The sequence below is a fragment of the Patagioenas fasciata genome, chromosome 3 (genome assembly GCF_037038585.1).
Source record: "Patagioenas fasciata isolate bPatFas1 chromosome 3, bPatFas1.hap1, whole genome shotgun sequence".
NCBI classification, from domain to species: Eukaryota; Metazoa; Chordata; class Aves; order Columbiformes; family Columbidae; genus Patagioenas; species Patagioenas fasciata.
The window spans coordinates 100,250,237-100,272,843 of NC_092522.1; the positions used below are offsets into that span (position 1 = coordinate 100,250,237).

At 39.3% G+C, this 22,607-nt stretch overlaps 1 protein-coding gene and 1 long non-coding RNA gene across 2 annotated transcripts in view; one reads left to right on the top strand and one right to left on the bottom strand.

Moving 5' to 3' along the window:
• The window catches only part of FAM83B (family with sequence similarity 83 member B), a 55,790-nt gene extending 42,850 nt beyond the window's left edge, over window positions 1–12,940 (bottom strand). Inside the window, exons 1-2 of the mRNA XM_065835236.2 lie at window positions 12,714–12,940; window positions 7,477–7,980 (exon numbers count right to left, since the gene is read on the bottom strand). Coding sequence (XP_065691308.2) covers window positions 7,477–7,920 — 444 coding nt within the window. The 5' untranslated portion in view covers window positions 7,921–7,980; window positions 12,714–12,940. The remainder of the gene's footprint in view (window positions 1–7,476; window positions 7,981–12,713) is intronic.
• LOC139827623 (uncharacterized) lies at window positions 12,654–21,465 on the top strand. Its single transcript, XR_011738488.1, has 2 exons — window positions 12,654–12,814; window positions 15,058–21,465. It is a non-coding gene; the product is annotated as an uncharacterized lncRNA (long non-coding RNA).
• The last annotated feature ends 1,142 nt before the right edge of the window (window positions 21,466–22,607 follow it).

A 22,607-nucleotide genomic window follows, 5' to 3' on the forward strand; every position in this document is an offset into this window, starting at 1 on the left:
GGCTCAGTGTTCTCATCTGTAAAACTGCACACACTTCGGTCATATTCTTTGATGATAAAGGATAAAGGAAAGTATGTAAATTCTGAATCTACTGTTTATAATGCAGTAGTGGTATGTCTGTACTGGCTGGCACTGATCAGGAAGACTAAGACACCAGAAAAATAAATGATATACAGACATGCAACAAAACATAATGTTTCCAGCTTAAGAAAACAAACACCCAGGATATCAGAAAAGATCACAGAATCACAGAATGTTAGGGATTAGAAGGGACCTCAAAAGATCATCTAGTTCAATCCCCCTGTCGGAGCAGGAACACTTAGGTGAGGCTACAAGATCACAGAATCATAGAACCGACTGGGTTGGAAAAGACCTCAGAGATCATCAAGTCCAACCCTTGGTCCAACTCCAGCCCATTTACTAGATCATGGCACTAAGAGCCATGTCCAATCTCAGTTTAGAAACCTTCAGGGACGGTGAGTCCACCACCTCCCTGGGCAGGCCATTCCAATGCCTGACCACTCTCTCTGTAAAGAATTTCTTTCTAATATCCAGCCTAAATTTCCCCTGGCAAAGTTTAAGCCCATGTCCCCTTGTCCTATTGCTAACTGCCTGGGAGAAGAGACCATGATGTCAAACAAAGGCAAGGAAAGCAGAGATGGCTAGTTTGGTTGCTTTCACTTCTATATTTGTAATGTGAATAACACTACGGTAAATTCAACTGGCTTACTGATCAGTGGACCATATACTGAAAAATTATTCACTTTGTTGATCAAGGAAGCCATAGCTTTGTCTTTCAATTATTTATTTTGAACAGCTCTATTGAGGTGAGTCGTTTTATGGATGTCTGCAGATCCTACTATAAAGTATTCAGCTCAATGCCAGTTACACCCTGTTATTGTTTGATGGCTGTCATTTCTTTCTTCTCTAAGATAAATCAGGGTAGGATTTTTAAGAGTAAACGTCCTCTGAGGTCTCAGGCATGCAGCCACCATTTTTGAAAATGTAGACCTTAACTTTTATTCCACAGAATAGCACCTCTTTATTAGAAAATAGTCATAGACATACTTTATCAACAGGCTAAATGGAAAGGCGTGATCGCACTGCTATCAAAGGCAAGGTCTGCACTTCTTTTAAAGAGGTAAATACCGAAGTGTACTTTGACTCCTCTACCATCTGCGCTGGAATACGTGCAGTACTCCTCTAGGAAAATAATACAGTGAATTGTCTGAAATAATTACAAGTGAGGTAGATACTTGTACTCAGATCTGATATATGAGGAAACTTAATACACATAACTCTGTGGCATTCAATCCCGCTCCTTCCAAACAGGAGATTAGGAAATTCTGAACTGGCAGCTCTCCTTGGATTTTTGTGCTTTTTGTTTTGCTCTGTGTCAGCAGTTCTCCACTTTCCATGTAGTTTCTATCATACTGTTTTACACAAATGCTGCTGCAGTATTGCATGTGTCTGTATACCAAGCTATGCTCCTTTAAAATTCTCTCACGTATAGTAAAATATTTTAGTTTCCAAATTCTGATACATGACAAACAAATTTAAAGTTTAAGATCACCCAAAATGTGTCCCCTACCCCCAGAGCATCACTGGCTATGTTGGAAAGCTACTAGAGATCAAAAGCTATGCTAAAACTGCAAGAGATCAAAAACGGCCTATGGCAATATGAATATGAGGTGATTAAGCCTGTAGTTCTTCAGGCAAGATTGTTCCTTGGCTGAAAAAAATAATAGGAAAACTCAGATCTCCTGAGGATAGGAATTCAGAGGAATGAAAAGAGTACTTCAACATTATCAGGTTTTATTTTTGACAAGCAAGTAAAGGAGAGGGATGAAACCCAGGTACACTGGACTGGGCACTGAAAGAAGCATTCTGCTGGGGCAAAATTATTTTAAACCAATGAGTTTGTATTTGTAGCATATTTTTGCCTACAGTCACCTCAGCACATTGTAGTACAAAGTTATTTTGGAATATGATAAAGAATATTTTAAACTACTGAATGTGCAAAAAGTGTGCAGGCATTCCAGATTATAGAAGTGCTTGCAGACATGTCCCATGGCCGGCCGCCCTCTGTCTGCATTATGAGTGCTCTACTGTGACTGTGCTGGGACTGCCCTTACGCAGAGGGAGCGGGATGGCAGGGGGAGCAGGGGACAGGCAAGTGAAACAGTGTAAGGACTCTAAAGGCAAATCCAAGCATATAAAATACTTGAAATGATTATGTGTTGTGAGCACACAACAACAAATTGATACCGAGTCACACAATAATAGCATCAAGAGCAAGACACATGTCCTGTTCTAATGCATGGCATGTGCCCTGTGATTAGAAAAGCTGGGATGTGACCTCACTGTCTGTAATAAATCTATCAAAAGCTAAAAGTCATGTTTTGCCTGGAAACTCCACGCATGACTGCCATGCTGGTTTTCAACCATCAGGAAGTCATTTCACAGAAAGTGGCTAGAAGTGAATGGTAAATGCACCCTTCAGCACAGTAGCTGAACCAAAAAGCACCTGCTGAAATACTGGTGGGGTAGTATTTTTTGGCAGGAAAATGTTGTCTATACATCTTCAGCTGAGAAATGAATCTTTCTATGTGTTACGCTCAGCTTAAAATATATCCATTGTTTATCAGACACTCTACAGACCATATCGAAAACTTTTAAGTGGGATGGCTATTGCATTTTTCTATTTCCTTTCCCTGAATTAAGCAGATTGCTGTAGCTTTTATGAACAAAAAAATGCAGCCCCTCTCCCTCGTTTGCTTGGACTGCTGCAATTAATGATAAGCATTGCCAAAAACATGATACATTATTGTTATTCCAGTCTGTGTTCAAATTATATTTAAAATAGTTGGTTGAGAGTATTGTTGAGAGAGTGAAAAAAGATTGCTGAACACACCCATATTCTACAAATTTCTTTCTATATAGAAACATCACTCTTCATACAGGCATGCAGAGAATTTTATTTTCTTTCACACTAGACTGCAGCCAGAACTCAGAACTAGATCATTATTACTGCATTATGCACATGACAAAATGAGATCACTAGTGAATAATCATTTTTTCTGTAATAAACAACCTTTTGTTCCCTCCTGAAACAAAACAAAAAGAAAAAAAAAAAAAACTCACCCAAACTAGAAGAAAATATTTTCCTTTTTATACAATTGTAAAATGAGTCAACTGGTTTTGTTTATTTGCCTAGGTCCACTGCTCTAGAAGATAACACAAGCACCAGATTTTGTGCATAATTTATCTCTTACAAGAATTCAAAGTCCTTTTTGACTTACTAAAGGTCTACCTACAGTGGGTTCAGCAAGACCTAAAAACAAATTACACTTGTTTACAGTGTAATTTAATTATTTCACAAGTATCCAAGTTTTGCAATAATTTATCACATTAAAAAGCGCAATCGTGAGTAATTCTGCAAAAACAACTGCCTTGAGTTTCCAAAATGATAACAAGCTAATCATCTAAACTTCTGATTACAAATAAGATTTTTAAAAGTCTCACAACTATCACTGATTTTATGAAGCCAAGTTTAAGACTGCTAATCTATTTGAATAAAATAAAATCAGTGAAAAGTATTGCATGTTTGTCGAATATCATGCAACTTCTTGCATTCCATCAGAAATTCCCTAAAGTATGTCAGGGAAGTCTTTCAGTATTTCCTGGCTTGTGCTGCAAACCAGTAATCCTTGGGTTGTCTAAACAACACAGTTCTTTAAAAAACATGTTTGAATTCTCTCCAGGAAGAGCTGGTCCTTATGTGGATATCAATCCGAAAGACTCAGAGCTTTGCATTCTCTTTAAAACTATGTAGGAATGTCTCGGTGGTGGAGAGAGGAATCCAGTTAATGAAGTAAGAGAAAAACACACTGCCAGGAGGACCCTTTGGTGCTCTGTCCTGCCTCTTCCCTGTTGCCTCACCCTGTCAATCACGCCTGAGAAGACAGCACGAGCTGTTTCTTGTACACATTTACAAGCTTCATAACTGACAGTTTTGAGGCAACTCTTATGAAAAGTCACAGAGGGAAAGGATACTTAATTATCAAAGTCTGTGTGCTACTTGATATAATAGTAAGAAAAGGAAGTTTCACATTAACCTGATGCAGATGAGTAATCTTCTTGATACTATTTCCCAGATGAATAATCTTCTCAGAAAAAACTGCTAAACATTATCAGTTGTGGTTCAGACAGCCAAGCGGGATGAGTCAGGCTGTAGGAGCACCTCAAGCTTCAGAGAAACCGGAAACCTGCCAGTGATTAAAGGCAGAAGCCTCCAAAACACACAAGGAATAAGGCTACCAGCTTGTTTGCAAAAGTCCGTCCATCATTAAGGTCAGACAGACCTCGCAGTGCTTTTTCCCTGCATGGTTATATCAACATCTGAAAAAGACTCATGTCTCCCCAGTTGACACAGTCACGCCAAACAACCTCCTTGCATGAACACAGGTTATGTTGACAGAAGAGCGTGGCTGGCAACCGTATCATTTGGAGATGAGGTTTAGTTATACCAACAGTAAACCCATTTTGTTGACATGTTAGGTTTGACCTAAGGCACTCTGCTAACATCACACCTATCCCACAGGAGTGCTCTAGTGTAGACTGTAATGTAATGCCATCTTATTTATGATACAGTTCCTCTACTCTAATATAAGAAACATATCACAAGAATGGATTCATGTCCTTAAAGTGGTTAAAATCTAGAATTTAATAATATTGATCCTTTTCTGTAAGAAAAACTCTATTGTTATATCGACTGTACTTACCATGAAGGTGACGTATAATTTTTATGAATATTATGCATTTACACAAGATTTTCTTACGACACTTTTTCATAGTCACTGTTTTCAGCCTAGTGTAGCTAAGCCTTAAAAAGTATTTTCCTCTTTCGTCAGGAAAAATCACTGTCAGCAAGCAAGTTGCTTAATGTTGTTTACAACACGTATTCTTAAGGTCAAAATTAACATATGTAATAGTCATTTTAACAACTGACACTGTGATGCATCAAGCATGAAAGAGGTCAAGAGTAAGTCTGCTAATGTCATCTTAACCTTATGTATCTCCAAATATTCAAAAGAAGCTAGGTTTCAATTGGCTCAGTCTCCTTCATGAATATTTGGGCTAGTATACACACATAAATACAAATCGAATGGGTTACTTCATGTGATGAATCAGTGCAGAAAAATTCTCTGCTTGCCCTTGTAGAGGCTGGTTTCCTACTGCACTGAGTGCTCAGGTAGCACAGGGAAATCAGTGCCTGAACTCAGGCACTCAGGTTTAGTGCTTAAAGTTTGGTGGTATGAATATGCTCACCTCTGACAGTCTGTTTATTTTCCCACAGAAGTTTGCTGAAATTCCCATAGATTTTGCTTAGAGCTGTATTGGTTTAATGCGACTTGCTGAAGAACTTGTTTATTCTTTACAGGTTTCTGTTTTTCATGTGTAACCTTTTCCTATTTCCTTTGAATATTCTCGTAAGACTACACATCTCAACTACTACATAACAAAGAACCTTGTTTAGTATAACTACATTTTTATATGTGGCTTAGGAGAAGTAGGTGAGCCTGTTTACAATGTTTGCCTGCTGTAAGCATGTTTTAAATACCTTGATTTACCTTACTTAGAAATCCTTTAAACTTTTCTATATATCTGCAGACAGAAGAGGCTGAACAACAGTATGTCTTTTAGATTTAATTGCTGCTTCCTGAAGCAACCAAACCATATCACTGTATCAAAAGTGTTATGGTTGCTGCTGTTGAGGTTGTTCTGATCAACTAAACAAACCTTTCATCTGTGAGATTTGACAGTGACACATACATAACATCCTCTTTATAGGAGCACCACAAGCACATTAGAGAGCCAAAACACTATGCACTCAACCTTTTTTCCAAAGAGGGGAAAGAATCACACCTAATTTTTCTCCATAGCTGCATTCAGAGGAGGGATACTCCTTGAAATGGCATTTTACAAGGCAGTACCACCAGCTAAGAGAGCTGTCGGAAAGGGACTGGGCTGCATGCAGCCAGCCAGCTAGGCACAAAAAGCGTGGGAACTGACTGGAAACAGCCTTTCTTCATGGCATTTCAAGACCTTGTAGCAAAACTGAAGTACTCTTGGCAATAGAGTTAACTGTAGTTTTGTGTTTTCCTTTAGAGTAGATACATTGGTAGCTCAGGAGCTGCAGCTGAAAAAGATCACAGAGTATCTTGGGCATGTCACAGTCAAGTCTTTCTACATACAAAAGCAGAAAACACCATATCTACCTCTGAAAGGGACAAAGAGGGAGAGAAGTAGTTCATTCTCCTCTTCCTTGAGTATGCAATCATTCTAGACTGTAAACTGCAGGATAAATGCCTAGTGATAACTCTGTTATGGCAACAAATTATATGCTTTATCTAAATAGAAGAGAGACACTGTAAGAGAGATGTTGTGCTTCCCTTCCCTGCCCCTTTCAGTTCATTTCTATTGCACACATTTACACGTACATTTCAGCCACTGAAGTGTTTATGGATGCACTGGAGCTAGAGCTCGTCCTACTGATTAAAAACCTGGAGGGTCACACAGAACCCAATTTATTTCACGGGGAAGAAAGGAGAGGATGATGTACTTGCCAGGAATACTTCCGAAACCTGATCACATCTGTTTAAAAAGGTAACATGGTCTAGGGTCAAGCAGATCTGCAAGCTTGGTGTTTCTTTAAAATCAACACTGGCAGGCAAAAGGTGGTTTGTGCATACAGCACCCTGCTGCTGAGGTGGAAGCCAGGTGTGCCTTAGGAAACTCAATATGTAAGTGCCCCTAAGTGGAGACAAGTACATTTGGAGAAGCGTCCACATTTCTTATGAATTAGTCATTAGTCAGAAATGAAGGTAACATACCCAACTAAGACCTATTTCCTTGTTGCCTAAACATTTTGTTTTCTTCTGAGCTCTCTTTAGTACTTTCTGACTAATTTCTGCAAGGACAGTTGGCATGGAAAATCACAAAACCTGGGACTCTCAAGGTACACGAGTCAGACGTACACCAAGGTGTTATTTTCTTATAACAACTGGCTACCATATCAAGCTGATGCATGTTCCCACGGACGGGCGTGAGAAACCTTATGATACATCCTGAAGTTACATAGAATTGTATCACTTGAGGTATATTCAACTGAGGTCAAAGAAAAGGTACACTGATTATCTACAAATTTCTCGTGAACTGGCCAGCATTACAGTAAAATGGTAATTATGCTTCATTAATCCCTCCAATTAATTCCTGATCCCTTGTAAATAAGGTTAACAGTATTGGTGCATGTGCTACTAAGGGACCGACCTCAGTCTGGGAAAACCTTTTCATTTTAATTGTTAGCAGTCAGACTGTTTTCTTCCTGACAGAAAAAAAAAAAAAGCCTCTAATAAAACGCCAACTACATTATTATTGCCATTTTTTTTCCTCAATATTATTTTTCATGTTTACCTTTCTTGCATCTCGTATCAGCTTCCGAACAGTTTCCTTTATGGTGTAAGGCTGTGCTCGTGGAGGATGAAAAAGCAGATCAATATTCGTGCCACCAGAAATTCCAGGCATCAGATAGGGCCAGCCTAAGTCAAGGTTTGGAGCTTCCACATCGGATTCAATGGGCCAGTAGGTTCCCGAGGAAGAGGTGTCATCAATGGCATGGTTAGAGGAATAAACTGTGTTTTGGGGAAGTTTGTGAACGTTGTTCAAAATATAATCAATTTCCTCATCCGCTAGGAACTCTGAACATCTCTCCTTGGAAAGAAATTCTTTGTAGGCTTCTAAACCTCCTTCAATTAGAGCATCAATAGCTACTCGGTACCATTCTTTGTAGTGAGGTTCAATATAGTTGTCTGATCTGCATTCATCATGTAAAGACGATAGCAAAGATGAAGTTTCCATTTTCACATATATTTTGCATAAAGTCTCTTAAACTTCCATTTGTGAGCTGACGAAATGTATCTGTAATGAGAGAAAAGTGAAAAAAATCTCATCAACAATTAGAATGTTACTAGAGATCTATGACATATACACACATACTATTCAAAATAATTCTCTGGTAATGTTCCTCTAAGTTTTTCTAGCATGTTCCATGAATCTAAAAATATTTATAAAAGGCTCGGGGACTAATATTGCCAAATGAATGTTAAAGACCTAGAAAAAGAGCTTCTTCTACATAAGGCAAAACTAAACACATAATTAAATGATTTTATGAAGTTCTTATATTAAAAGCTACAGCAGAGCTCATAATACACTGAAGATCTCTACCAGTAACACCAATACATACCCAACACATGTTCCAATATGCTACCGTAGGTTGTTTCAAAACTCTTTACAACAACTGATAGGGTTTAGAGAAACACTTCAGAAAGCAATTATACTTCCTACTTTTTGATGCATTAATTTTTCTCTTCAACTCATTCCTTTTCTCTGGCTTCTTTGAAGCCACAGTCATTCAGGTCCTTCTCCTTATCTCTCTGTTCTCCCATGTTGATCTAATCCATCTGTTGCTCCCAAGCAGAACCAGCCTACCTCATTTCAGTGAGTTATGAGGAACTCCAGAAAGGTTTCTCCTCCCACATCTGGGATCAAACTCTGAATCAGCAATCTGATGTCTAGTTTCCACCCTTTTCATTCCTTCTGCCAAAAGGAGTGGCTGCTTTAATCTTACCTTTTTTTTTTTCCAAAACATTAATAATAAGTTGTTTACTGCTGATGATTTATAAATTCGTTCTTACCATCTTCTTATTTCATTTAGCAAAAGCTGAGCATGTTGGTTCCTGCTGCAACAACTTAGGATTTGAGGTAGAGAGAGGACAAATGGCCAACGTTTCTTCCTTCACGTCTGTGCAACCCTACAGGACTCCAGCAACTCCACCATTCGCCTAAAACCTAAACTGCAATGAACTTCTGCAGTGGACAGGTAAGCCACAAAAAATAACAAAAAGGGTGGCGGGGGACGAATTTTCATGAGAGTGTTGGTGTAAAATAGAAAGATGATACAAGGTAGCAGTGTTTAATCTGTCAGGTCTACTGTATGAAGCTGAAGACAGCAGAAATAGGACGGACATCCAAGGAAGGCAGAATAGTTACAAAATGCATACACAAAGTATATCTTGAAAGTTTCCCTACAAGCCCAATTAATAGCATGGCAGTGTAATAGCAAGGAATAGTGCTACGGGGTTTTCATTTCACTTACTGGCATACAAACCTCACACAATTCTCTCTTCACATTTCAGATATTTTTGCAAACTGCATTTGATTCCCACTGTCTGCTGGGAACAGCTTCAATCTTGAAAGGAAACGTAAATTAGCTACATTAACTTAAAGGGATGAAAATCAAAATCTCCATACACTACTGATACTCCATAGTCCAATTAAATGCTCAATTAAACCAAGATTTCTGAGGAACTTGGGAAGTCTGAGGTTAAAAAAAGACCAAGAAAGAAAAATCCAGATCTGAGGCTGGCATCAGCATGTCATACGTAATAATTCCATTTGAATCCTGTCTCTCAGCCAAGTAGCACGGCAGATCTTCCCAGATAGGATTGCTTTCGAGCCTGGGGGAAAGGAGTGTTTCTGGCTGCTTCCAGAGTAGCTTGGTGGTGAACTGGAAAGCAGCAAGTGAAAGGGATCTGACTGCTCTCCCCCAACAGAGAATTACATCTATTCCTGTGACAGATACCCAGGGCTTCACTCTACACTGCTCTCATAGGTAGAAATAAAATATTACAAAACAGGAGTGATGCCATTTCACTTCGCACAGAGGCAGATACAGCCTGTGGTGTGAGGTGACGCAGAACCCAGCACGCGGTGCAGACAAGACAGACCAATTCGAGGTCAAACTCACAACAGTGTAGAATTAACACTTTCACATCAGTGTCCCATGGAAGCCAATCATCTAGGACAGGTTTTCAAGACATTTTAGATACAGAATGAAAAACCACTGAGAGAACAAAATGCAGAGTTACTCAGCTGAGCTGTTCTGAAGAGTGTGAACACTAATACACGTGACTTTACTGAGAATCCAACAAACCCCTCTTGTAGGGCCTCCAGGACAAGTAACTCTCTAAATGGTGTAGTAAAACAGTCAGTCTTCTTATGACATTCAAGACTAGATCAGATTTTACAAAGGCAAATGAAATAAATTCTAAAATTCTTACAACTTCGGAAGGGATACACTTCTGAAATAGGAATTTTTCCATCAATTTCATATATACAGTTGAGAAAGACCTAAGTTTTTATTTCAAAAGCTTGTCTAAATCCCTTTTTTCTTCTCACTCTTTCCTTTGAAAGTAATATAAGGGAACAGGACTATACCTAATATGCAAAGTTGTGCAATATAAAACACTGAATATCATGAACAAGTAAAAGGCAAAAAAAGATTGCACGTGTGTGCTGGTTCATACGCTTTTTTCTTTTCTTTGGTTATTTTGATTTTTTTAATTGTATAGTATATTGTTTGACTTTTCATTGAAATCAATGAATTAATTAATTGTGGCATAAGCCAAATGCAGTAACTTGTGCTCAGACTTATGCTGAAAGCAGGGTATAAATACAGCATAATCTTGGAAAGGCGTGACTTCTAATGTAGTGTCTTCCAAACAACAATAGTTACTTTACAGTGAACATCTTTGATGTTGATCTTTGATTTACAAGTGCTGTTTATAAAATAAGCTTAAAGCAGTGCACATTTATTTAAGCAAGTAAATGTAGAATCTGCCAGCATGAAAATAAATCATAGAACAGATGAGACAAATGAAAAAATTTTAATTTTGGTTTTTGGAATTAAGGACATCAGCATGTGATTCATTCATGAGAAGAAACAAAAGCAAACTCCTGAATTAAAATGATGGCTTCAGGTATATTTGACAAAAGCTCTAAACGTCTTGACATGGGTATTTTCATCCTTAGAAGCTAAGAGCTATTTTATAGGAAATGAAAATAATATAATTTTGGATAGAGGCAGAGGTTTAGACAAAAGTCTAAAATAAACTTCTTGGTGTCTTCTTCAACTGTGTATAATGATTTCTGCATAATCAATTTGATTCTTCAAAGAGTCCTCCTCAGGTCAACAATCCTATTAGCAAGGTTGTGCAGAATGAGGCCCATCTCTGGAGGCTTCCAGAGCTTGATCAGACTCCATGTACATGACTACAAATTTTACCAGCACCAAGAAATCTACTTTTCATCCTCTATGAAATAACCTTGGCTGTTAATCCTCAGCCCAGTGTATGAGCCATCTTCTGTGCTTGGAAACAGGGATCAAGTATTTAAAACTTTTTTATGAAGTACCATTAAGGGGCTTAGATTGAATTTAAACTCCAATGCAGCTGCTAAAACTGGATCTTTTGCTGAAGAACACAAGTTCTGAATCCTGCACTGATGTGATCTCGTCCTTCTGTTAACAACATGCTTGGACCTTTCCAGTGCCATTATCAGGAACCCGGCAAGAAGAGAGCTTTTTCTTTGAAAGAAGAGTAAATGTGCCTTTTTGCAGAAAGATACAGAGGGTATCCCAGCTTACAGAGAAGCAGCAGATGACGAATGACCACTGAAGAAAATGATGCAGCATTCTGCTGTGCTTCCAGGAGCACAGTCCTCCAGGCTAGAGGTAGAGACAAGCAGCTTCCCTGCCTCACTAATATTCTCAGGATTTGAAAATTTTCCTATTCAGCAACTTTGGGGAGCAGCTCTAATCTCAGGCTCCTACAGCCAGTCCTTGGCCAGGCCCTGGTGATCTCCTCAGGACGTCCTTATCTCTTTTCCAAAGGAAAAATGATTGCTTTGACAGTTTCTGCATGAAGTTTCAACCTTGACACCTCAGTTAAGGGAAATTTAAGCCACAGGAACATCTTGTTGCAGGTCTCTCTCTCAGGTATGGTTTTTGGGGTATCCACCTGAGCACCTCCAACCCGCGGCTGTGCTGAGGAGCCTCCCCACTGCTTAATGGCCTGGTGTGACCAGCCTTTAACAGAATAAACAGGCGTTTTATGACAGCTGCCTCCCACCAACCTTTGTACCGAAAAATTCTATCAGGAACAAATAATAATTGCCCACCTTAAGGCAATTATTTAATTATTAATGAAATTACAGGATTTTCTGTGGATGCAAAGGGCATCAAATTCAAGACAAAAAAACCACAACACTGCAAGCGTTCCTGCTTCTTTCTTTCTTTCTTTTTTTTTTAGTTGTTGTTGTTGTTTAGTTGTTGTTGTTGTTATTGTTGTTGTTTTGGTTTTTTTGTTAAACCAGAAAGTTAACTTTTCAGGCAAAACGGTGGCAACCAGCTGGCACTGCCACGTGCTCGGGCACGCCTCAGCCTTGAGGACACCGCATGGGTGCCACCCCCGGCCACGGTCGGGCCGCAACGCCCCGCCGGACCCCGGCCCCGGAGGGAGCGCGGCGGGGGAGCCCGTCCCCAAGAGCCGCCGACCCCGCCCGGCCCTTCTCCCGCCCCCGCTCTCCGCCGCGCAGCGCCGGCTCCCCTCCGGTGCCCACGGCAGCAGCCCCGCCGCCGCCTCCGTTCCGCGATCCCCGCGCCCCCGTTTCAAACGCCCCGCGGCGCCGACCGGCCGCTGGCGGGGCGGGGGGCGGCCGCCCCACCCGTCCGTCCGCAGCGCGGGGTCGGCGGGGGCTGAGCCTGCGCCTGCCCCTGGCCCGGCCCGGGGGAGGCAGAAGGGAGACCCACTTACTTGGCCGGTGCCCCGCGCGGGGGTCTCACCTCTGGAGCGGCTCGACCCGTCTGCTGCGATCGCGGCGGCGGCGAGTCAAGGCGGCGCAGGGTTGATCGCAGGTACTTCCCGTCGCTCTCAGGCGCGGTGGGTGTGGAAACCAGTTACAACATGTCAGGACGGTGTCGCACCAAACCCGCCGCCGCCGCGGGAGCGGGGCAAGGGCTTGTCTGAACTGGGGAAGCCCGGCCCTCGCGCGGAGCAAAGGGCAGAGCCTTCCCAGGGGCGCGGCGGGGTCCCGCGCCCCGGCCCGGCCCGCCCTGCCCGCCGGGCCGCCCGACAGCCGTGGGGGGCCGCGGTCCCGCGGGGCGGGGACCGGCCCTGGCCGCTCACATCGGCAGCCCCCCGGGGGGCCCTGGAATCGGGGTGTGCGTGGGAGATGAAGCTCAATGCAAACGTTGGCTTGGAGAAAAAATAAACGCGTCAGCCTCGAGTCACGGTTTCCAGGTTAACTCCAGGGGAACAAGTCACGGCAAGGAAGCGATACCCCTTTGAGGTCTCTAAATTAGGTTCTGCCCATGAGCCCCCTTTCCATTGCTCAGTTTCTTTAAAACGCCCTTTTGCTCTTGATGTCTCCGGTTAGAGAAAGGGAACGGAAAGTAGAGCCTTCCTGCTGGCTGCAATGCTGGGTGCGCCTTCCTGCAGCCAGCATCATCCTCGCCAGCCTGCAGGCTGGGCACCCCAACCTGGCAATCTCAACTTTGGAAACGTTTGAGAGCCCTCTCTGAAAGACTCTTCCAAAACACAGTCATCTTTTTAGTAGGATTGTGCAACTGCCAAAAGATCAGCTCATCACATATGTGCATGACTTAAGCACAATGAGGCTTAACCTAATGGGGTTTTCTTTGTCGTTTTAAATTAATGGCAATAGATAGAAAACTTTTTGTAGGCTTTGTCCGTATCATACCCTGTGGTGCATAACTGCAGGCAGCTACTTCATGATCCATTTATGACCATACAGTCTAACCCTGATAATTATGCTTTATCAGCAATAATTCATCCAGTCTTGCTTAAAGCACAAACTTTTTTTACTGCTCAATATAAGTGCAGGGTATATCCTATTCCTGAAGGTAAGCATGGTTCTACTGTGACTTTTTGATGACGGTTCTCTGAGAGGGGAAAAAAAAAAAAAAGGTAAAAATATGCAATATCTGTACAATGATATACGTATATGTGTGGTGGCCACCAGGCAGTAACTTTTTCTGTACAATTAATTCAGGTAATGGAATGCGTGAGAGGAAACAGTTGGTGTGAATATTCTCATGAACTACGTTTTACAGACATAGGATCACCTGGGTTAAATAATTAGACTCTTCTCACACCCGAAAAAAAAAAAAGAATTTCCCTGGTTTTTATGAAAAATAAAGGGGGAAAATGGCTGTAAAAGCCAACAAATTTTATAAATGTGCTTAGTATCTTATAGCTAGTTACTACACAGCACTTCTTATCTCATGAAAATGTGTGGTAAGGAAGGAAAACATCTTTCTGTGGAAACTTGTACGTGAAGTGGCGGGGCCATGTAAATTTTTTAAAGAGCAGATCTATTTTCTGAAATTATCTTTGAAAGGGTAGGAAGGTAGACAGATGATCACAAAAGCACTTTTGACCTTGACTGAATTAGTTGCACTTTTATTCTATAAAATTTGCAAGTATTACTGGGTCTCTCTTTTAGAGAATTCAGTGGTTGAGTACCAGCTTGCATAAACAAAAAGCTGTAATGAGACCAGTAACAGCTTTGTAAATAAGAAAATCTGCATGAAAAAAGGACCTAGGTTTGTTTTTTTTTTTTGCTATATTACTCTCTGTACAATAAAAGGGTTTTTTTCTGTGCCTTTACAGTGCCAAGCTCAGTGGGAAACTGATCTAATACCGAGATCTTAAGCAATACACACAAACAGATGCAATACAAATGAACCGTACAGTATAAAACAGCAATAAAGTACCAGTAATATTAAGGCATTATTATTGCTGTTGTTACTAAAGAGAATGATGCGCTCTCTAAATAGCCAGTGCATTGTGCCAGTTTTAAAATTAATGGGTAAGCAGGGTGATGAGAAGAGATTAAGAAAACTTAAAACCAGTTCTTTTTAAATACCAAGAAAGCCTTTGCATAGAAGATAGAAAAAAGGGGTAGTAAGTGCTGTTGGAGATTCTTCCATGCATTTGGGGGCTGCCTTAGTTTATCAACTGAAGCCCTCCAGTAGCTACCCCAGACCAGACATTTCATAAAACCTAGCCTGGATAATGTGTTCTGGAAACTCGGTGTTCACAGTCAACAGTCAAACTAAACACTTCTACTGTGCAGGTTGTGAACTGGAACTCGGAGCCACAGGAGGCGGTGGATGGTATGAACAAGCTCAATAAGCAGTAAGACAAATTCTTAAACAATAGGTATAAAACTGGATTCTAGAAGGCGGAGGCAAGGACATGCCATTCAACATCGTTGTTCCTGGAGTTATGGAGCTGCAGCAATTTGAGGGGAATGGACTGAAGAAATGGGCCAGGCTTTCATTTGTCTAAACAGCTTTCCCTTTTGCCATTGGAAACAGAACACTGGGCAAGAGCAGTTGAAGCATTCTATTGATTGGAATCATTTTACTGGAATCCCACTAACTCGTGAAGCCTCAAAACTACAAAAACATTCTTACTGTAGACATAGCGTGTTCATGGGAAAAGTAATCAACTCTATATGTTTGATACCACCATATTGAGAATGTGATCAGAAAGAACACTGATTGTCTCAAATGACCTGGCTGCTCACATGATGGTGCTGATGGATGATCATCTCTGTGACTTCTATCAATTTCCAGTTGTCAGTTCTGAGACTTTTTTTTGTATTGACAGATCAGCTTACCATCTATGGGTCTTGCTGGTTGCAAGCAGAATATTAAAGACTGTTGCCATATATAGTATAACACCAGTACAGAAGTTTGTTATATGAATACTTATTAAGGATAAATATTTATATGAATGATACTTACATTCCTACTGTATGCATACTAAGATTTAATTTAGGTTTACTTAAAGGGATGTTGATCTGGAATGAGTGAATATTTGTACAATTTGTGACATGTATGAGTTAAGCTTTATTAGATTTTAAATAGATGACGAAAGAATACATTTTTGAAGATTCATACTATTTACGAATCAAAGGCCATCTAATCTAAAGCATAAACACAATGACTTCTCACACTGATCTTAAAATTAGAGGAAATATGCTATTTCAAATATGGATATAAAGAGAGCTGCACTGTATTTATACAAAGTTTGATGAGTACTGATATGAAAGCCTCACCTTTCATAAAGTAGCAGAGAGAAATTGACAAAAAAACACAAACTAATGTGGAAAAGCAGGTGTGCTGCTCTCAGTACACACTTTTTCAGATTAAATAAACATAACCTACTGTATTTTGTATTGTGTTCTTAAATCAGGGATACATTAATTTGGTCATAGTGACACAGTGGAAATACTTGACAATGTCCAAACACCAATTAATTTATCAGTTACCCCCACAGCTTCTATCAAGAAATGGCCAGGAGTTGAAATACAAATAACTAGTCAAGATCTTCTACTGAGAGAGATTTCCTAACCCATGCATAGTGGCCTGGGTATATATGTTATATACTATTATGGTAGGTTTTTGTCCTAGGTCAGGTCCAGCCTTGTGCAAACCTACTAAAATGATTTCAGGAAGTTCAATTGTGAAGAGGATCTGAGTGTTTCCTTTAAGAAACTTATGGTAGAGATTAATAAAATTACATAAAACATCTTATTTTTGAGACAGAAATAAGTAAAAATCCACCAGTTTTTATTTTCTGTCCCCAATCTATACAGCTAAGAGGTAAGGTAAAAGAGCAGGGTGAGAGGGATGATCTAAGGTGAAAAGCAGCTGCCATTTGAGGAAGAACCGTGCAGACTGGAACTCTTCAGGTTGGGAATGGAGCTGGTGACCCAGGCTTCCTCATGTGGTTTGTCACGTAACATGTAGCTCCACTGTAACACAGGGCTGCATACAGAGAAAGAAACTCGTGCATTAGGCCATGGCCAGAGACCTGAAACAAGTACGCTAGGTTTATACAGAGGCTTGCAACATAGACATAAAGATCTGGTAGTCAAAAGGAGAATTCACAACTCCTAGGTTGCTTCTGACCGAGAAGAAAGATGAGCCCTGTAAATAAATGTGTAGAGAGAAAAAAGTGAAATAGGGCTAGAGGGAACAAATTGTTGCTCGATTTGCACCTGGTTTCTTTTCAAAGCTACAAGACTTTGACAGACCCATGTTGGCACTTAACAAGGACCTGCTGTTGGCCTAGTATTCACCTCTCTCCTTAGAGGTGAGGTTGGCAAATGGATGAAAGCTCTTTGTCTTCTTCTAATCCCAGAAGTGCCTGAAGCTAGTTTTCCTCCCATCGCTGATTATGGTGGATGTTGGAGCCTTCAGTGTTACCATAGTGTTTACTTGGGTGCTTGTGGTCCCAATGAGCTTTTGTAAACCCAAGCCCATCTTTCTTTTTCTATTGCTAAAATTTGGGAAGCATTAAAGGTTCCACAATTCCTTTGGGAGGTCTCTGACCATCGATAGTAATACTAGCAGATGTAGAACAGAAGAAGAAACCAGCAAATAGAGCAACCAAATGAAATAATAAAATCATGTAAAAGTCTCAGCAGCATAGAAAGTTATGTTAATGTTCCAAAGTATCAACAACATTATAAGTCTGAATGGAGCTTCTAAGAAATGACGAAAAAATTCTTTCCTGGGTAGATACATGAACTGTCAATGTAGTTATAATCAAGGAATTCTAAGCTGTAAATAAGTTCCAAAAAAATCCCATTCTCAAAGACAAGGTTTTCTTAACTGTCCATATACCTGTCCAGAAAACACAAATGGTGTCTGATTAGGGATCATTTATTGACTGAATGATACAAAGCAGATGCTGGAGTTCACACATGAGCTTAGCAAATGCTTTCCCATGAACTTGGTGCTTTACAGTCAGTGTGAAGTCGGTACGTTATATGTACAATTAATCAAACATTTATCAAGCTGTCTTCAGAATTAATGTAGAAATAGTGTTACTGTGACCATGATAAAGTAAATACATAGATTATGCAGAGTTTTAAGCAGGGATAATGTCTGTCATCAAATCAGCTAATACTGTTGTGAAAAGTAGACAAGCTAATGGGCACTCAAGGAAGAAGATACCTTGTGATGGCACTTAGGCTGTGCTCTCTATGACAATGAGACAACAAGACACAACAATCACAAGTTGCAGCAAGGGAAATTCTAATTGCACACCGGAAAAATTCCTCTCTGCGAGGGTGGTTAAGCACTGGGATGTACTTCCCGGACAGCCCGTGGGATCTACCTCTGTGGTGATTTTCACAACATGACTAGATGAGGCCTTGGCCATCCTCTTCTAATTTTTCAGTTAAACCAGCTTGCAGCAGGAGATTGAACTAGATGACTTCCAGAAACCCTTTCAAACCAAACTTTTCATGATGCTGTGATTCTGTACTTAATCCCCTTCCTGTAACAGCTATAATTGTGACAGTCTACTCCATGCCTGGAATGGCAAGGTACTTGCCAGAGTTTCACTAAAAGGCAATTTTCCTTTATGCTCTGTTATGTGTTAGATTATAGCCCCCAGTCTTTAATAGGAATTACCTGGAGATAATAAAAATTTTCGCTTTACAAGCTTAAGAGTTTTTTATTATCAGGATGTAAGAGCACTGTAGAAGTTACCTCTAGGAATCTGAGGGGCTCGTTGATCCATAAGAGAAGCCACTGAGAAACAGTGAGAAGTAATAGCTTGAGGTTATGAAATAATGTTATTACCTGATTGTGTGTACTAACATTATCAGCAATGGAATGGCTGATTTCTCTGGTATTAAATTGGCTTTGGAGTTGAAACAGCAGGAGCAATGAAGACTCCTGGCACTAGAGTCTTCAGTTAGGTCTGTTAATGTCCTTAAAGTCTGTCCTGAAATTCTGAAGCCTGGAAACAACATATTATTTTTGAATACAAGCTTAGATCTGAAACTATTATACTGTGACACTATGTGGATTCCTTGTATATTGACTATACACAATTACTACTTATAAAATTGCAAGTCAAGCAAAACAAATGCTGGTTGTTATTGGACTGTCTCATGTCAGAGAGAAATTTTATGTCAGATGTTTAAAAAAAAAAAAACTGAAAAGTTTCTGTACTTTATCAATAACATTGATATGGCTGCAAGAGATTGTGCTGTGCATCAAACCTTGAAATAATTCACCATTCTGAGTCCTCTATTTGATGGTTAATCTGAAATAGTCAAGTTCCTGAACAGTATCTTGGTAAAACATACTCATAAATTGAAACGTTTGTGGATTCTCTCCATTCCCTTCAGCTATCTGAAATGGAAAATTGTTAACCTCTGTGATAAAGGTGAAGAGGTGGTTTTGAGCTATCTTACATTTACCAATTATGAGATGCCATGTGCTTGGAATTAATTTTGATCAAACGAATACATTAATGTTTAAGTGACAATCCTGATCTGACTTGTACTTAATGAGTAAATTAATAAGTGTAGTTCAACTGAGGACAAAAAAAAAAATCATAGACTAAGGAGTAATTCAGTAAAAATGGCTGAGTTATGAATATTGAAATTAGCAGTTGCCTGTTCCAGGAATTAAGTGTGGTTTAAAATAGAATCATTTATACAGAAGGAAAAAAGTGTTTTGAAGCTACAAAATATCTAAAGTTCAGTCATGCTTAACTATAAATATATGGCAAGCTAGAATGAGGCAGACTATCATAAAAATGTAAGACAGCAAAGATACCCTCTCAAAATGAAGCAAATGCTATCCTTTCAAGACCTAAGCAACTTCTGAATGAAGTAGCCAAAATAATTTCAACTCTGACAAGAGACTTTGATGACTAACACAAGACCTCAGGCACCTGTGTGGAAAATTGCTCATTAAATAAGCCCTGCTCAACTGTTATTTAAACTGACTCCACAGGGTCTTACTTTTCCATTTTAAAGCTCCAGGGTGCCTGTCATTCTATGCCTGTGTATACATAGCTCCTGGCCCTTCTAGGCACCTTCACACCTAACTCATAAGCCTGATCAACATCCAGAAGTTTTGAATTCCTACTCTTGCATCCCATGTCATGTTCAGGTCAAAAGGTGTTTAGGTCCTTAGGTCCTCTGTTGCATCTTGTCCTCTCAGCTATGTTTCAGTTTCATTTACTGTGATTTGCAGTGAAATGAAAGAAAATGCTTCTATTTTGATTTCTTCAATCAGGTTTACTTCAGGCCCCTAGTAAACAGTGCAGTTCTCAGCAGAAACATGAGCAGAGCACATCAGAGAAGACTGGTGCATAGACCGCAGTGAGTAAGGGCGGCTTCCGGTGACCTCAGAAACGTGCAGTGCTGGTGACGTTCTACGTCACAGACCAGCATGTAACGTGTCCACACCCACAGGAAGAACAACAAATACAAGGTCATGTCCAGTTGTTGTTACGCTTATCCTAATAGTAGGAAGTAATAAAAGAATAGTGGAGTTGGAAGACAAGTAAACAACACCACTTAGATTTTGATCAATAACCTCCAAATTGGCAGTAATATTAGGAATTTTGTGCTTTTTTTTTTTGTCATCGTTCAGTTTCCTAACAAAGCCTGCTCTTCCTGAAAAAAAAAAATTTCATTCCCCTTTCCTCTGTTGGTTTGTCTGTTATTGTTGCAAGACATTCCTCTGTAGCCTAATCAAGTGCAACGCTGATGCTCCATACCTTGCCTGTAGCTTTTCATATTATTTATTCTCAGATTGGGCATTGCTAGTACAACAAATGTCAATGATCATCATCGTAAGGAGTGCTTGACTGTGTTTGACTGAATTCTCCTTACTCCATTGCCAGATAGAAAATAGCACCGTGGAGTATGTGATGTTGTCAGCTGACACACAGGAGTTACACTTCAGAGAATTCTTAAAATATCTGGCTGTAAGGGTCATCTTGGTCTTTGAGACTGGAAATTTGAAGACGGGGGGAAAGAGATTCATACAAGTTTTAATTCTGAATAGTGTGAGATTAGAGTTCTAATTCAGTGTTATAATTCATAGCAGCTACTGGAATATGTTTTGTTGGTAAGTGCATTGTGGACATGTGTTAAGCAGGATGTTGAGAAATGGGCAACAGCAATGAGCAACTTTGGGGAGAGCTGTCACAGTGGAACTGGGTAGATTACTTCAGTGAATTACTGCGAATGTAGTAAATGGAAATACACACAATGGAAATACATTGGAAAATGCAAATAATCCATATGAAACTTAAAATATTTAGGGTGGAGCTTAAAATATTCAGATCAGCAAATTTAAATGAGGTGCATAACATGTGTGTTGAAAAGGAAGAGAAAAAGAGAAATCGTGTGACAGTGATGATTTATTTAATAAGAAAAACTAATCAATTTATTAATGAAACTGAATTAATACATTTCTACAGAGTATGCTTGTGCTCATACATGGAATATAGTTCTTTAAATTAAGTTTTTAAGAGGAAAAACAAAGACTATAATGCAGGAAAGATTGTAATGAATTAAGATGATATTTTTTGTGGTTTTGTTTACATTGGGCAGCTTTTCCTTTGGATATTGCACCCTGATCATAATAGAATTTTTGCGATATTAAATGACATTTAGTGTTAGTAAATATATTAAAGCCCGAACGTGTATGTACTGCAGTCTGCATTAAATACTCTTAAATACAGTGAAAACCACATTCAAATCAATACAGATCTTATTTATTACCTTTCACCATTTTATTCATCACCCCACCAAGTTTTGGCTGAGCCTTGCCAATGGCATATGAAACAGCAGATATACTTTGTTCCTTTTCCCCCAAAAGGAAGTTTGTTCACATTTTATATTGCTTGTTTTTGTCGGATTTTTCCCAGAAAAGTTGGGGTATTTGAAAAACAAATTAATAAATAAACAAACAAACAAGAAAGATTTGGGTTTACTAGACAAGTTAAGATTGAAGAGACAACTGAAATGCAAATTGCTAAACATGTAGTGGTTCTTATTTTCTGCCCGAAATATTTTTACACTTCTTGGAATGACCTACAAAAATTTATTCTCTTGGAAACACATTTTACCCTCTGACAGAAAGTTGGGTTGTTGCGTACATACATTCAAAATAACATAATATGGAATAATAAATATCATTTACAACTTTTTAATACCAGTTGGATCTTTTTTGAATAAAAGGTGTTATTTTAAAAATATGTCAGAAGTCTATTTTTCCATTCTTTAATCGATTCCACCTACTTCATGCATTATGTAATTTAATGAACTGCTAAGCTTCCTAATAAGATTTCTGTAACAATAATTGAAGTATGTTAACATAATAAAAAATACTTACAAAAGAATCAGAAATATATGGTAAAGATAAAAAGGACAATAAAATATTTTTAATGACATTGTGTTTGAAAACCAGAACTTCCAAGCTTTTAAACTGCTTAACTAGTTTAAGCAATGAACTCTTTTTATCATTAAAATAGAGTTGCCTACAGGGAGAAATTGTACCAAAACAGTGATGAGAATTTCAGAGTCAGGTGCTAAAATATAAGGAATATAAAAATTACAGCTTTATGCAAACTTTATTCCATCTTTTTATGTATACACATTATCAAAAAGCTTTTAATTACGTGATTTTATAGGTGTTTTTTTCCCTCTTTGTGAAATCCCACCCTATTCAATCAAGGGGTGGTTATTCTATATTTCTTCTTCTTACAATGTTTTATCTTAACATCCAAAAGGCAAATCCTACGTCAAATGTAAAATTCTCTGATATCTTCATGGATGATTATGCTGTGCTC